This window comes from Balearica regulorum, chromosome 1 (assembly GCF_011004875.1).
Source record: "Balearica regulorum gibbericeps isolate bBalReg1 chromosome 1, bBalReg1.pri, whole genome shotgun sequence".
In the NCBI taxonomy this organism is placed as follows: Eukaryota; Metazoa; Chordata; class Aves; order Gruiformes; family Gruidae; genus Balearica; species Balearica regulorum.
Genome location: NC_046184.1, coordinates 11,241,168 through 11,256,868, shown reverse-complemented (window position 1 = coordinate 11,256,868; position 15,701 = coordinate 11,241,168). Strand labels below are relative to the sequence as shown.

Genomic DNA, 15,701 nt, shown 5'->3' with positions numbered 1-15,701 from the left:
GGTACATACTCTTAACTTATTTTAGATTTTTATTTTTGCTCTTGTGACATTCAATATACACCTGACAACCGGTCATTTATTAATACAAATAATATTTATAGCCCCCAGTGTCAATCTGTGTATTTAGAAAGTTATGCAAGGTGGCAGAAGGATAGGAATATGAAAATACTTTTGCTAACACCAGCTATTTGCTGTTCAGTAAATTGCTGGCCCACAGCTTCAAATTAATATCAGTCTGAGATTTCTATATTCATAGCTATTTTTGGTTTTGATAAACATGAACAGATTATTTCAGATCAAACCAAAATGGAATTTAAATGTTAACTTTGGTAAAGATTCCTTTAAGTATTGATCCTGGCAAGATCATGGAGTAGATCCTCCTGGAAACTATGCCAAGGCACATGGAGGACAGGGAGGTGATCGGTGACAGCCAGTATGGCTTCACTAAGGGCAAATCTCCCTGCGTGGGGGCAATCCCAAACATGGATACAGGCTGGGCAATGAGAGGATTGAGGAGAAGGACATGGGGGTGTTGGCTGATGAAAAGCTCAACATGAGCTGTCAATGTGCTCTGGCAGCCCAGAAAGCCAACCGTGTCCTGGGCTGCATCAAAAGAAGTGTGACCAGCAGGTCGAGGGAGGGGATTCTGCCCCTCTACTCCGCTCTCATGAGACCCCACCTGGAGTACTGCATCCAGTTCTGGGGGCCCCAGTACAGGAGAGACATGGAGCTGTTGGAGAGAGTCCAGAGGAGGCCACGAAGCTGATCAGAAGGCTGGAGCACCTCTCCTATGAGGACAGGCTGAAAGAGTTGGGGTTGTTCAGCCTGGAGAAGAGGCGGCTCCGGGAAGACCTTAGAGCAGCCTTCCAGTACCTGAAGGGGCCTACACGAAAGCTGGAGAGGGACTGTTTACAAGGGCATGGAGTGACAGGACAAGAGGTAGTGCGTTTACACTAAAAGAGGGTAGATTTAGATGAGATGTTAGGAAGAAATTCTTCACTATGAGGGTGGTGAGGCACTGGAACAGGTTGCCCAGAGAAGCTGTGGATGCCCCATCCCTGGAAGTGTTGAAGGCCAGGTTGGATGGGGCTTTGGGCAACGTGGTCTAGTGGAGGGTGTCCCTGCCCATGGCGGGGGGGGTGGAACTAGACGATCTTTAAGGTCCCTTTGAATCCAAACCATTCTATGATTCTATGATTTATCAAAAAGTCAAAAAAATTTTCACTTCTGTTTTTCTTTGCTTGGTTGTCTTGAAGTAGCTGGAATTTAATATATTATAGAACTATAAACATTGGAAGAAATTCTACTCTCATTCAGTTATAAATAGTAGGGAAAAGGGATTTTAGTAGATGTGGATTTGTGTTTCCATCAATGGTTTAATCTCAACTTTTTTTCTAAAAGGCATGCAAATTCTCTCCTTTAGACAATTCTGACAGTCTTTACATGAAATTATTCGCTGAAAAACCAAATATGGATCTTCAAAGATTTTTCCCTGTACTAGCTAATTTCAAAAGGTCCTATCAGAGGATGCTGATTTTTTCTTATACTGCAACTTTAACCTGCAAATAAAATCTTTTAAATTCATTAATGCTTACATGCTTCTTTTGCTAAAAACTGTGCAATTAACATTCATGTTTTTAATAAGATGTTAGAACAGGCAGTCTGGCAGTCTTTTTATTGACACATCTCTTCTAGCTCTGCATAGACTTTGGTATTATGGCCAGCCTCTTTGCCCTTCCTCTTTTGGACTTGTTCCGCTGAAGTTAGCCCATACATACTTCCCCAGAAGGAATGTTTGTGATATTTTCTCCTTAAAACTCCATAGACCATTATTCGGCTGCAATCTGTCAAGGACATTGCTGATTGTGAGCTCATTAGAAGCAGAAATAGATTGTCCCAAAGAGTTTCTTTCTACAGTGACTCATGTGCAATGCTGCTGGAAGGGCTTTCATCACCCAAAACCAAATCCTGGACAAGAAATAAACCTCATACAGCATGATGTAAACCATTCATAATGCTATCAATCAGAAGTATTTTAGGAACCCTCATCCACAGAAAGTTTTACAGTATATCTTCTATTTTCCATCACAGCCATTAGAAGAATGAATCTTCCAATGAAAATTAAGTTTATCAGAAAGATCTGTGTGCAAACTAATTTGAGCAGTCATTTTCTAAAAAGTAGGCCAAAAGAGAAGAAAGATTACTTCTGGCAAAAATGGAACAAATTAAATTATAAGAGGCTTAATACATTTTTTTGAAATTTAATTGCATAACCTAATGCCAAGGTTATTATATGGTGCACACTGTTCTCATCCAAATTCAAAACAGTAAAGCACAAGCTCGATTTGCAGTTACTTTATTATAAATCCAACTGCCTTTTTTTTTTTTTTTTTAATTTTATTCTGACCATAGTCTTTGCCTGAACCACAACATTAACATAAAAGCACATTTCAAAATTTGAGATCTGTCCTTGGCAATGAATTCTGATAAGACCAGAAGCCTCTCTGCTATGACTGACTCCGACTGACTTCCTCTGCAAGTAAAGGGCAAAAAGAAACCCGAAAGCTGAGACAGGGTGCATGTGATGCCAGGGTGTACACAAAGAATCAAAACAATTAGAAAGAGCATCTGAGACTATTCACACTGTTCTGCACTGAGTTCATCAAACCTGCAGGTTTTGTTTTCTATTTAAAACAGAGACAGATTAGCAGAAAAGGTCGCTGCAGTGTTCTCATTATTGCCTCCCTATGGAATACGTGTTCCGCGTGTTCCTGTGTATTAGAAGCTGTGCCTGTGTAGAAAGCACACTTAAACGCTTTCAGGCTGTGTCCAGACCCACTTTGCACTCCTAAAAGCCAGGCACTCTTATCTGAATTATTTGGCCTGACCTTAGAGGGGCTTTTTTGTCTGTTTTCAGCTCTCCGAGTGTCTGAGGAAAGCTGCATCAGAAAAGACCTGACAGAAAACCGTAGCGTGCCACTGTGATTCCAGCGGATGTGTGGGCACAGTCTCGGTTTGTAGCAGCGTCACGTAAAAGCACCATCTGCTTTTATTTCTGAAGGACCAGGTAATGAAGGCATAACAAACGACTTTGACACTTAGCAGGGAACTGTGGCCTAAAATTAACAGGCTTATAATCATGCATCACAATATTAATTTGGCTTGATCGGTAACAAAGGATTAATGTACGTTTTACAATCATCTCCCTTCTTTTTCAGTAAAGTCTGAAATGATTGAAGAAGAAAGTTTAGTGTTTGATCAGGTTAGGGCCTCTTTCAGTAGTACTAGAATATCGAAGAGAAGAGATGTAGTTATTAAAGTATGGAAAAAGATTCTAAAAAAAATAGTCTATGACTCCCAATACATGTAGATAACCAAATCCTTCTGTATTAAGCTTTTTTTCTGGTTTTGGTTTGTTTGGGGTTTTTTTTCCCCCTACAAAAAACAACTTGTGTTTTTTCATAGTCAATGACCCCTTCTGTGGTGGATATATTAAAAAAAAAACCAAAACCATGTGTGGAAGAATATAGTTAACATTCCAAAGAGGAAAAATCTGAGAAGGTTAAAAGGAGAAAAAATGAAACTTACCCCAAACTCATCCCTCCACTGATGTGATGCTTGGTACTTCTCTGCTTCTTTAGCGAGGCGCTGAAGACCAAAGAGACAGAGGACATACATTTCAGTCTTTACTGATTCTTCACATAGCAAAATCTTTCTTCTTTAATTTCTTCATATATAGGTTTTCTTTATATTATCTTCTATATATCTATGCTTTTTTGCACTTGCAAATTATGTATATTTGAGTAAAGATGCATCATCTCATTTCAAAAATGCTATTTTCTGTATTATTTGCTTATTTAAGTAATGTAATCATGCATTAGAAAACTTAACTCTCATTCCAATGTCATTTAAGAAGTTCTAGTAAAGTTCAAAATCCATAAATATCCTTCTAAAAATACTTTCTCCTTACACACCACCTTGCCTTATATGTATTAATTTAATCTACCATCCAATGACAAGTATTTATTAGAATCTTAAAACACTGTATTATGGATATTTATTTCTCCATTAAATTATTTAGCTTCAATTACAGGAAGTACTGACGTCCTCTGTGATTATTAGGGACCCATAAACACTCAGTAATTTGGACTAGCTGTAGTCTGGTCCCATGGACTGAATACACATTAGCAGTTGGAAAGTAACAACAGGCCTGCTCCTAGAGGGCATTCTTCCCGTTTAAATTAATTTGAAAGTAATCCAGTCTGTCCACTTAGCCCCACGGGAAGCAAAACACAGTGCACAGGAATGATCCGATGATGCTCTTTCAGACACATCCATTGGGTTGATGACATGTCCCTCCTCATAGAAAGTTATTTTAAAAATAAATAAATAAAATAAACCTTTGAAAAAAAAGCTGTTTGCCTATGCTTATGAGAAGTTTGCTACAATTTTACATCTAAAAGTTGCCAAGCGTAACGCGTGTTCTCCCGCTGAGCTGCACACAGCATCCCCAGCCTGGAGGCAAGCGCCCAGCCTGCAAGCAAGCGAGCTCACTTGGAAGAAGCAGCTACCTGATGTGCACACAGTTCATGTGGACTCAGCCATGTCCTAATTGTTGAGTGACTTACTTTGAGAACTAAATTATTTTATAGCCCAATAAAAAATTTAGCAACTGTTTCTGGGGAGTCGTGGTCCCTTCCTAACAGAAATAGCCTGTCTATATCCACCAGATAACCAGGGATGACGCCGCTTTGCCGTGTAACAAGATGCGCACAGGAAGCCTGATGATCCTCTCAATATTCACACTAATTCCTACACAAAATGAACTGGTGGCCTAAGTCACATTTTCAGTTGAGTCAATCGCCAGTTCTTGCTAACCACCAAAAGGAGTATGATCAGAAGGCTCACGTAAGCCGGAATGGCAGAGATGGTGCTGTCAGCACCTCACCTCAGCCCCATCCAGGACAGCAACTGCTACCTTATCTGACCCCATGAGGGCAGGCCCTCTGCCCCCTCTAATAACTATCAGCATGATAAATTTCACAAAGCAAAACGTAGGACCTCTTCCTTTCTTTTACATTTGCAATCATTCTATATAAACAAAAAAACCCCAACAAACCCGTGTGCTCTGCTGCCAGAAAATAATTGTCTCCACTCATTCATTTTATTGTTAATTCAAATTATTCTAAGCTAATAGAAAGGTACTAGCATCTTGCAGGCTTTGCCAACTGGAGGTACCTTCCAGAGTAGCCAAGTACCACATTTACAAAAGAAAAACTATGATATAATTTGAAGCATTATACTGGGAAAAGGGAGAGTAGAACTCTCCCTTGACGGCACTGGACACCTCAGATACCTACAGTATTTTCAGTTTTCTGGTAATATACTAGAATAATTTTGTCCATCTAATTTCTGCACTCAATGTAGTCAGCTCTGCATCTAAATTTGCATATCCTCTGATGAGTACAAGCCAATTAAGTCATGTTTCACCAGACTGTAGCAAAGCAAGTTATGACACTTTCTACACATGTAAATAGCTGCAGTTAACACTACTCTCAGATTTCCCTCACAGCCTGCTTTATTGCCTTAAGGTACCCGGAGAACTGCAATTGTTTTCCACAAAAGACAGTAGAACCCAAATGCACAAACTGATAGATGGAAGATATGAAGATAAATATGTAATGAGCATTAACATTATTAAGAATTTTGCATGGAAAGAACTGCAGCCACACTTGAAATTCCTCAGCTCCATGAAAATTTGGTAGATGCCTCAGCTAAACTGCACTATAAAGTGAAAATGCTAAAAGCAAATAAAGAAATAAAAAATAGCTGTGTTTTTGTTGTTTGGTTTGTTTGGGGTTTTTTCTCTGAAATGGAAACACATGACCACGAGCCAGGCCTACGCACATGGGCTTTAGTAACAGGCTGGGGCACCTTTTTGATGACTTCTTGACTGCTTAACTGAAGAATCTCCTTATTTTTCTCTACCGCATAACAATCAATTTAATTTTTGCACCAGTTATTAGATCAATTTTCCAAATTATATCCAAAAGTTTACCTGGAGCATATCCGAAAGTTTAGCTGGAATGTATACTTAGAACGTATTTCTTAGTATCCTATGTCAGAGAAAAAATTAAAGCCTAGCCAACCTGATATCAACCCAGTACTTTTTTCCCTGAAACTGATCATCTTTTCCATCAACAATTTCTATAAATGCTACACAAATTATTAGTAGTCAGTACAGTGGCTGTTAGCCAGGACTAAAATAAATCTGTCAGTGGTCACAAGAATAAATCATTTGATCTCTCAAAAGGGGGATAAATACAGTATTTTCACCATCTCTTACTGCAACAGAACAATCCTGCGATTTTACAGCTATGTAAGCTACATACGCAGAAAACAAACAGGATCATTTCCTAAAGACCACTCTGCTACAGTACTCTGATTACCCAGCTCACCCCCAGCAGAAGACTCTCTGTCAATGTTTATGTGCAGGCTATACAAGGCCACACATCATGCAAGGACTTAATTTTCAAGAAGCTTTACCACATACGGGTAGACTGATAGGAAGTCTGTGTATGCAAAAACCAGTACCATTCTCTCCTGTGTAATACCTTAGATTTTTAGGAAAGACAAGGGAAGAATATTAAATTAAAATTATACACACACACACACACATATATATATAATATGAGGTCAAGGTGTTCTCAGAAGTTTTTCATTTCTATGCAAGGAGAACCTTGCTACTACAGCAACATGGAGTCAAAGAACTGAGACATTCACCCTTCCACAGATAGAGCTGTGTTAAGAGCCAGAGTAAGAAGTCAAGACTTCGGGGTCAAAAATAGCTGGATTGTGAGGCAAACTCAAGTTACCCATGCTCTTTAGTGTGACACAAGGAGAGACTAATTTTTCATCTCTCATAAAGAAATCATGCCTGCTTCCTTTTGAAGTATGCAAATGTCAGGGCTTGCCTTCCCTGTTTGATGGAAGAGTCTCTGGAGAACACCAACAGAGGAGTAAGACAACAGCAGGTCGACACCTGACACTTCCCATTTTCCCTCTCATTACAACGAGGGTTTAATGAGGTAACACCTTCTTTAACACCATGACCCATTGCAGTTCCCTACAGGTTTCTCTAGCAAATACTAAAATGTTGAGATTCATATTTTTATATGTAAGAAAATAAGCAAAAATGGTTCTAAAACAAACATACAAAACAATATTTTTGCATATTAGGCTTTAATCATTTCTTACTCCATGCCCCTGTACGCATGCTGTGAGGACGAAAGCTGCGAGATGTTTTTCAGGCCTTGAATGAAGCTCTATTTAACATCATCTCTTTAGATACAGACGAGGAAAAACCAAACACCGCTAAAAAGGGGGAAAGGAGCAAACCTAACATGTAACAGAAACCTTCTGGCTTACTTCAAGGTACTTAAAATCCCCCTACTTTGTACAGCCTTGTACAGGAGGACAAGGATTCTCAGATTATGGCAATGAAACTCAAATTACTCTGAAGTAGCACATAAATTGAGAAACCATGACCAGGGCATGCGGGCTGCAAAAAAAAAGCTAACAAAATGCTGTGGCATCTTTTCCTTTGCTTCTGCAGGATGCCCGACAGCTGCGAGATGGTGCTGCTAAGGATGAGCTCCAAAGGGCTGATGCTGGATTTAGCCAGTGCGACTGACACAGTAGCTGATGTCAAATTTAAGGTGCTTGCAAACACTGTGATTAAACAAACATTTGTTTAGTAAATGTTCCTAGATGAAACAATCCTTTCTACTTTTTTTTATTATTATTTTAACTTTTTTTAATGAATGACAGCTACTCTCTCCCTTGTTGTTTTCTAAATATTGTGCAGGGTGCATTATTTTCAGGAATTTTCAGAATACTTAGCTCATCAATAAATGAACAATTATCCCTTGAAAGACTTTGAAAGAAGTCAAGAGTTACTTTCCACTAGATTTCCTTAAATCTTTCAAAAAGAATGGCTACCTTTAAAGCAAAACAGCTATTGGAAAAGACAGATAAGATGCAAGTGTTATTTACTCCATCAGCCTATAAAGTTTTCTTTAACATTTAAAGAGATTACAAATGATTACACACACACACACAAAGAAAAAAAAAAAGCAAATGAACAACCAAAAAACCCAAAGCCCAGCTGTCTGTCAATCTCCAAACTGTCCGTTTTCGAAGGTCTTGTCCCCAGGTTCCACGGGTACGTTACTGTATCTGAAAGACAGCCTTTGATGTAGCACAGACTGCAAGAAAGAGACCTGAAGAATCTTTATCTGATCTGTAAAGATCAACTCCCTAGAAGGCCTATTCATCTTCCAGCCTTCATTTTTGTGCACATGTCATATCTTTATCTCCTCCTAGCCAGCACAGAATTCTGGCAGCTAATGGCCCAATTACAATTATATTCAGTGCAATGAAATAAATCTTTTTTTTTTTTTTTGGTGCTTCTCACTCTCCTGTAAGTATTTTATCTTGAAAATAATAATTGACTACCCCTTCATGTATTAAGTTATTATGAAATGTGTAAGCTTAGAGTTATTAGACATCAATAGCCTCACAAAGCTTTCTAAAATACCAAATCCATGGATTTTTTAGGTTATTTTAAGAAGATAAATACCCAGGGAGAATATATCAAAATCAAGCTTAAATAGAACAATGTAGAAACATACAATGAACTTCAAATCCCGATTTCAAAATATGTTCCAAATATTCAATCCTCTTCTTGCATGAACAGTGTAAAAGCCACACGGAGTATGTGCAAAAGCGGTTTCAAACATAGTTTTCATATACGTATCTGAAACACAAATATTTTTCTTCTGTAGATGATTATGAATTGCACATAAATTACAAGAGAGAAATAGGAGGAAAAGATTTTGTAAGACTGGGATAAGGTGTCTGAAGTGCCAATGGAAGACCGATACTGTTATTTCACTACAGCTTTAATACAGCCTGAGAGAATTTTAAAGAATTGCATTTTCACCTCAGTAAGCTGTTACATTCTGTATTAAACCAAATCAGAACTATTTTCTTCCCCCTCGATTCTACTGTTTTTACTTGCATGGAGTATGTTTTATTTTCATGGAAATTCTTGCTAATGAATTAGCCAAATATCCATGAATTACCCTATTCATTCATTTCCTATTACCCTATTGTCTAAAAAGATCACCCAGTTTGGCTCAAGGCAGTGTAACTTCAACAAGCAACACTTGCAAATTGGAAGGCCGGTAGCCCAAAAGTGAGCATGGGAGTGCTAATGATAGCAAGACCTTAACCCCCATATAAACACACAGGGACTTACTTTTCTTTGGCTTTATTTCCATTCTCCCAGTGGGGCATGGGAGGGGTTAATAGGAACAGATTACCTTTTTATGTGTAACTCCTCTGAAGGTATTTGCTATATGACCTTTCTCACAAAAGGTCATTCCTAATAATTATCAGCACAAAAGCTGATCTAGATTTGTTGAAGCTGCGGCACATCAGTTTTGATAAGATGGGCCCAGCCATAAAACAATGTCTTAGATTGAACCAAACACATACCTAATTTTGCTGATTTAAATTGTAACTACAAGGTTTAAGATCTCCTCATCCAAGTAATTTTTTTTTTTTTGCTTTTTTTTTTTAATTTTAATCACTAACACTGTAGCACATAAGTTTTCATGATAATTCCTATTTCCCTACCTCAAATAAGAACTGTTATCGTATGCACTGCTATATTCCGTTATGTAAATAACATAATCCTCAGTATAAGTATAACCAGAATTTTAATACTTACATGGATTTCTTAAGATTTGGGTCTTTATGGTGACCAAGAGTAGGTTTTTGTTTTGTGCTGATCTGCAGCATTGTTTTATTTCATGTATTTACACTGCAGAGTCACAGCCTTTCTCCTACTCTGGCATCTGCTGTGCCACATGATGGCAATCGGATCTGCGGTCTGTTAATGAGGATATCTGAAGCACACAAGGTCACAGACAATGACTATATTTAAAATTGGTCTCCTATATTCAACATAGAACTCATATTATATTTTCCTCACCTACTCTCTGGAGCCAGTTTCATCTTTGTCTTAAGGAAAAAGGTTCTGGTAGCAGGCTGCTGGCCTTGTGCGACTTACCAAAGCACTCTTCCTACAAATTACTGGCCTAAATTTATACATAATCTAACACAACCAGCAATTAGCACAATTTTTTAAAAAGCTGTTGTTGTTATACTGTGGACCACAACTCAAACTAACACCTCAAACTTTGTCTTCCACTTTTAACCATTACCAACAACCTAAACTGCTAGATTTATTTTTTTTCCTAATTCAGCTGTAGATTACAAAACTTTAATTAAACATTGAAGAGAAAATTACTTTACATATTTTGTGTGCTTGTGTAATGTATTTGAAGCCATTTCTGCTGTATTCATATGAGCAGTAATTCTATTTCAGACCTTCTTAATCAGTTTTTTTTCTAACGAGATGACCTCATATCCAGCACCAGGTTGTCATGTTGGCTAAAAAGAAATCTAATGGAAAAAAAATATTATCACCTTCCACATATTTAGAAGACAAGCCTTTAAAAGACTTCTGTAACTGTTAACAACTGTAGTGAAAATCATTCTTTATTATTCAAGACAACCTTTATTCTGATTGTTTAATTAAATGAGTGAAGGAAGAATCAGGCTGATTCTCCACAAAGGAATTTTACCCTTCTAGTGGTTTTCCAATTCCAAAGCAGAAGACTTAAAATAAATAAAGCCACTGGGCTAAATAAGATCAGAAATCAATGGGAAGCCAAATTTGAACTAAAGTACTTGAGATTGCAATATTGCAGGTGAAGTTAATGCTTTCTGACATGAATAATCATATTGATTTTAATAGGGAAAACTGAAATAGGCAGACGCTAAATGAATACATCACACATAGGGCTTCTGACATCTAAAATGTCATGTGCAATCACCTGTCTCTGACAAAACTGTTATGTAAGGAAAAAAAAGGCCAAAAGACCACTTGGTACAGTAAAACTTCTCCACTACATAAAAGCAGCCCTTCTCTAAAACATGAACTAGAAAGAGCTTCTCTCCCATTTCTTCCTTTCTCTTATTGTGTGGATTTAAGGATTTAGCTAACGACAGCAAATTATCAAACAGAAGGCAAAAGTGACATAGTGCCAGTACTACTTCTACTCCTAAGAGAGTGCTGAGTCTTTTAAATATATTGTACTATAGTAGGATTCTCAGTTTAAGTTTTAGTAAGAATCTAAAACTCTTCACAAGCGGTCATACCTACAGTTAATATCAAACAATCTTTGAGTCTGTGCTGAAAACAAATCACAGAACAGTTGGAAGTATATACACCACTGAAAATCATCACTGGAGAATAAACAAATGAATAAATAAATAAATAAATCAGGAAGCTAAAGCCTATACTTTTTAAAGTTCTGGAAAACTGCTATAGCTGGATATGCACCTAGGTGAGTGCACAACCTATGGAAGTTGCAGGAGGGATGCTGTCAAGTACCAGGTGGTAGCTGTCTGAAAACTTACTGGTTTCCACCTTAGCTTGGTCTCTAAAGTTCATAATCCTAACAAGTAAGACCATCGGTACTAAATGAAAAGAAACTTTCCATGAGCAGTCAATGGGATAAATGAACTGCAGGTACAAAAGCACTGCTGGAGGGCACCTTTCTCGGTTCCAGAGAACAGGGCAAATCAAATACAGCCACAGCGAAGAACAGAGGGAGCACAAAACTGCCTTCTAAGACTGGAACACTGAGCCTTGTCCATGAGGTAGGAAATATGATTTGTACGAAATATCCTACAAACTTAAGATGCTGCAGGATGAGTGTATAAAATAATTCTGTTCAACTACTATTAAACAGCAACAAGGAATGCAGGAAATTCTCATCAGAAGGTAGAGAAGCAGTACTTTGTGAATTCTACACCTTCCACATTTATGGGGCGAGGGAGGGAGGAAGGAGGTTCACTTCCCAAGTGTCAGTACATTTTTAGGATGCATGCAATCAGGAGATTTGAGAAGCTGGGCAATATTATGACAGCTTGATACTGCCAAAAATGTTTCAGTAGACAAGACAGTAAGATAGAGAGAACTGTAGATAGAGGCATGAAGAAAAATTATCAGAAGAGTAAGAAATAGTCTGTCATCTTGACATCTAGTAGTGACATTTTGCTAGAGTGGTGTATAGAATCAGCAGAAGACCACTTCTTTTAACATATAATTTATCCTTCTCATTTGCAGAGGTTTCAACCCCTTAGAGCTTATTCCATTTTCACTCTAATAATTCATATGCCTTAAATGCAAGTCACATTAGTGTTATATTTTTAAAAAAGCTCCAAGTGAAGGACACACGCTGAAACCATTAGACTGAAATTGCCAACAGCTCCGACAAATCACACCTTGCGTTACACCACCAGCTCCACGTCACTGCCTGCCTTGGGAAAGTCTTTTAAGCTTCACAGCTGAGCTAGTAACTTCACAGGCATGATTAACAGATGACATGCATATTAAGTAGGCATGCCTTGTTACCCTGCTTTTTCAGCTGCAGTAGATGTGTAGTTTTTAGCAACCCAAGTAGAAATCAGGACTCCATAAATTCATTTTAGAAATATCAGAATTAACCCACTCCAAAACAAGTGTTTGAAAAAGTCAACAATGCAATTTTGCTCTAACTTAAAAAAAAAAAAGTAACTTAGATGCAGTTCAGCTTGCTTCACAGCTCCTTTAATATCTACTCATTAAGTATCCAGTAAAAACAAACAAACAAAGCACCCTTAGCTGCTCAAAATTTATCCATGCTAGCAGTTCCATTACAATCTGACTCGGATCCAAATGGGAACAGACACAACTGAAATACACATGCAGCTGCCTAATTTCAAAGGCAAAAGTAGGAAAAGGAACAAATCAAGTAAACTCTTCCTTACTAAGGACAGGGAGAAGGAAACATGACACAGGCTTGCATCAGTTATGCAAGAAAACCACTACTGAAGTCAGTTATCTTTAAACAAATAGGGGATGCACCAGCAGATGCAGTTTGCCTCATCGTATAATCAAGCTGAACCACACATTTAACAGAATGTTCTAGTTTTATACAAGCTCAATAACAATATATCATGTTATATCAATATACATTCGATAAATTTCAATAACAATATTAAATACCCATCAAATATATAAAATATTCTAAATTACTGTTTGCAATTTTTTTTTAATTAAAATTATAGCATTCTGCTAGTTAATGCAATTCACAGATGTGGAGTATAACCAGGTATGAAACACCTCATTTAAAGAAGAGTAGTGAGTTCTGGATTCACTCACACTTTGTGTGATACAAAAAACATTTAAGTGTAATGCTGTTATAATCCCAAAAGCAGATCAGAAAGCTGGCAATTTAAAATCTCTGCTGAAAAGAGAGTCAAATGTCTCTTTTGGCCACATCACCAGAAACAACTTTAAGCTCTCCCAGAATTGCATAGCTATTTATATAAAGAAGAATAAAATCCAGAATTTCAAGAAATAACAAGAGTGAACAAAGCTCATTACCACCTCTTCCTCTGTAGGACTAAATTGTTTTATTTCATTAAGACACATTCATAATCTAAACCAGCATGATAAAATCCAAAGAGGATAATGATTTATAATAAAACTGAGATAGCACTAAAATCTGCAGTAGCATTTCCATAAATGGGCCTATGAAACATGCAACTTTATTTGTAATAAAATTCAGAGCTTGAATGATAGAACCATAATGTGAACTTAAAAAAAAAAAAAAAAGGAAAAAAGAAATCAGCATCTTCTCCTCAATTCTTAGATGTATAAACTAGAATCAATCTGACTGATCAAACAATTTGACTGATTAAAAGTCTGTTAAAAAATTAATCCACTTCTTAATTTTTTTAATTTTTTTTTTAACACAGTTGAATAACAAACAAGGCTTTAACAAGGCAGGGTAGTGTATTAACAGCTTTACAAGTCAAGGAAAAAAATGGAGCAGGTGGTAGGCTATAGCTGCTGAATAATCAACTTGATCTCATCAAAAGTCAGTGGGTGAGAGCCAAGGAAACGTGTTACTGTTGGCAACAGCAGAAACAAATGAGACATTAATACTGCATGCTATTTTCAGGCAACATTTCCCTAATGGAAGTAATTCTAGTCAAAAGAAATAAAAAGTGTTTAATTGAGAGTGCTGAAGAAAACTGAGAGCAAAGGAACCTTCTACTGGTAAATTGTACCACCATTTTTGATTTTCCCAGAGATAATATGTCAATCACGACAGCCCTGCTGGAAACACACCAAAGCCTCAACTGCTCCTACACCTGGCTTTGCGCTGGGGTAACAAGACATCCAAATCTCCTTTGTTTCTTCCTTATTAAATAGAATGTAATAATACGCTGCTTCTAAACTTTCCCAAATATCTTTTAAAAGAGGTGTTGCACTCCCAACTTTGTTTCTACTGAACAGGATCAAGTTTTAACTTTCAAGCATAGCCATGTGATGTTTTTGAAAACAATTCACATCCTTTGTCAGTAATTCCTCTTTTATAGAGGACTCCATCAGATTTACTATTTTCTTACCCTTCAACAGAAAACTTTCACATTGCAATGTAAAACCACTTTAAAATTAAAAGTAGACAAAAACGTAAGCAGTGAATGCTGAAAATGGTGTCTTCTACCTTTCCTTTTGTAGGATCTTCCTCTGTCCTTTGAACATGGAAGAAATTCAGCGGTTTTATGCTGCCAGTTTGTACTGGTCCAGATGCACCTTCATTTCCCTGCTCTCAAATGCAAGATTTACCCTAATATAGCTGCACGGTTGTAAAGCAGCAGCTGCTGAACCTATAACGTAACACACTTGCAGTCAATGTGATCATTTCTCATCCAGGCACAGGTCCACCAAAGGTATATAAGTATTAAGTACAGACCCATAGGGATAGCTATGAAAAGATCCATATTAATACATTAAATGTTTCAGCAAATGCTAAAATATCTCTCAAGGACATCGAGTTCCCTAAGAATTGTTCTTTCTGGATGAAATCCTAACATGTGAGGATGAAATCCTACAAGTTCATGTGAGGATTTCCACTGTCTTCATTGAGATTTCACTCCTGCTGCCTCAAGCCTTGTGGGTGTGAGATCAAGAAATTCATAACCAGAGATGATATTCTTCTAGATTCAGTAATCACCAATACCCATGCATTGTTTTGGCCATTATTTGTCTTCGGCATCTGTTGTCATGTCTATGTCATATATCGGATAATGCATCACCTTTTTCTTATAGCAGTACAGTGCATTTCTGGGCATTCTTGGGATTATAAAGAAAAAATAACCTGGTTCAGGTATACCATTAACATCTTAAGTAAGGGAGTTGGTTCACATTTCTGCACTATATGATCTTAAAAATGGACTTATATATGAAAAAATATTATTTTTCCTCTTAAAGCCTAGAGTTTAAAAACTAATGCTGCATGGCTACAGAAGTATTTCACAGCTTTTCACAACCACTCTGAAGTAACTATTGTTAGTGTTGTTTAATATACAAAGGAAAGTAAAGCAGTAAGGTGAAATGATTTGACCAAAGTCACACAAAACATTAGCGCCAGGCGCTAGTAACATCTAAGTCCATAAGATTTATCCTCTGGGTGAATCCACTGAATTTTCCTTTCAGTTTTTCCTCCTTT

General features: G+C 37.3%; 1 protein-coding gene across 8 annotated transcripts in view; it reads right to left on the bottom strand.

Annotated features, from left to right (window-relative positions):
- CACNA2D1 (calcium voltage-gated channel auxiliary subunit alpha2delta 1) overlaps positions 1-15,701 on the bottom strand; it is a 419,572-nt gene that overhangs the window by 225,124 nt on the left and 178,747 nt on the right. For all 8 annotated transcript variants that reach the window (XR_012838476.1, XM_075771894.1, XM_075772138.1 and 5 more), the window contains exon 4: positions 3,589-3,648. Coding sequence is in view for 7 of the 8 variants with exons in the window: in XM_075771894.1 (XP_075628009.1) it covers positions 3,589-3,648 (60 nt within the window). In the remaining variant the exon portion in view is untranslated. The remainder of the gene's footprint in view (positions 1-3,588; positions 3,649-15,701) is intronic.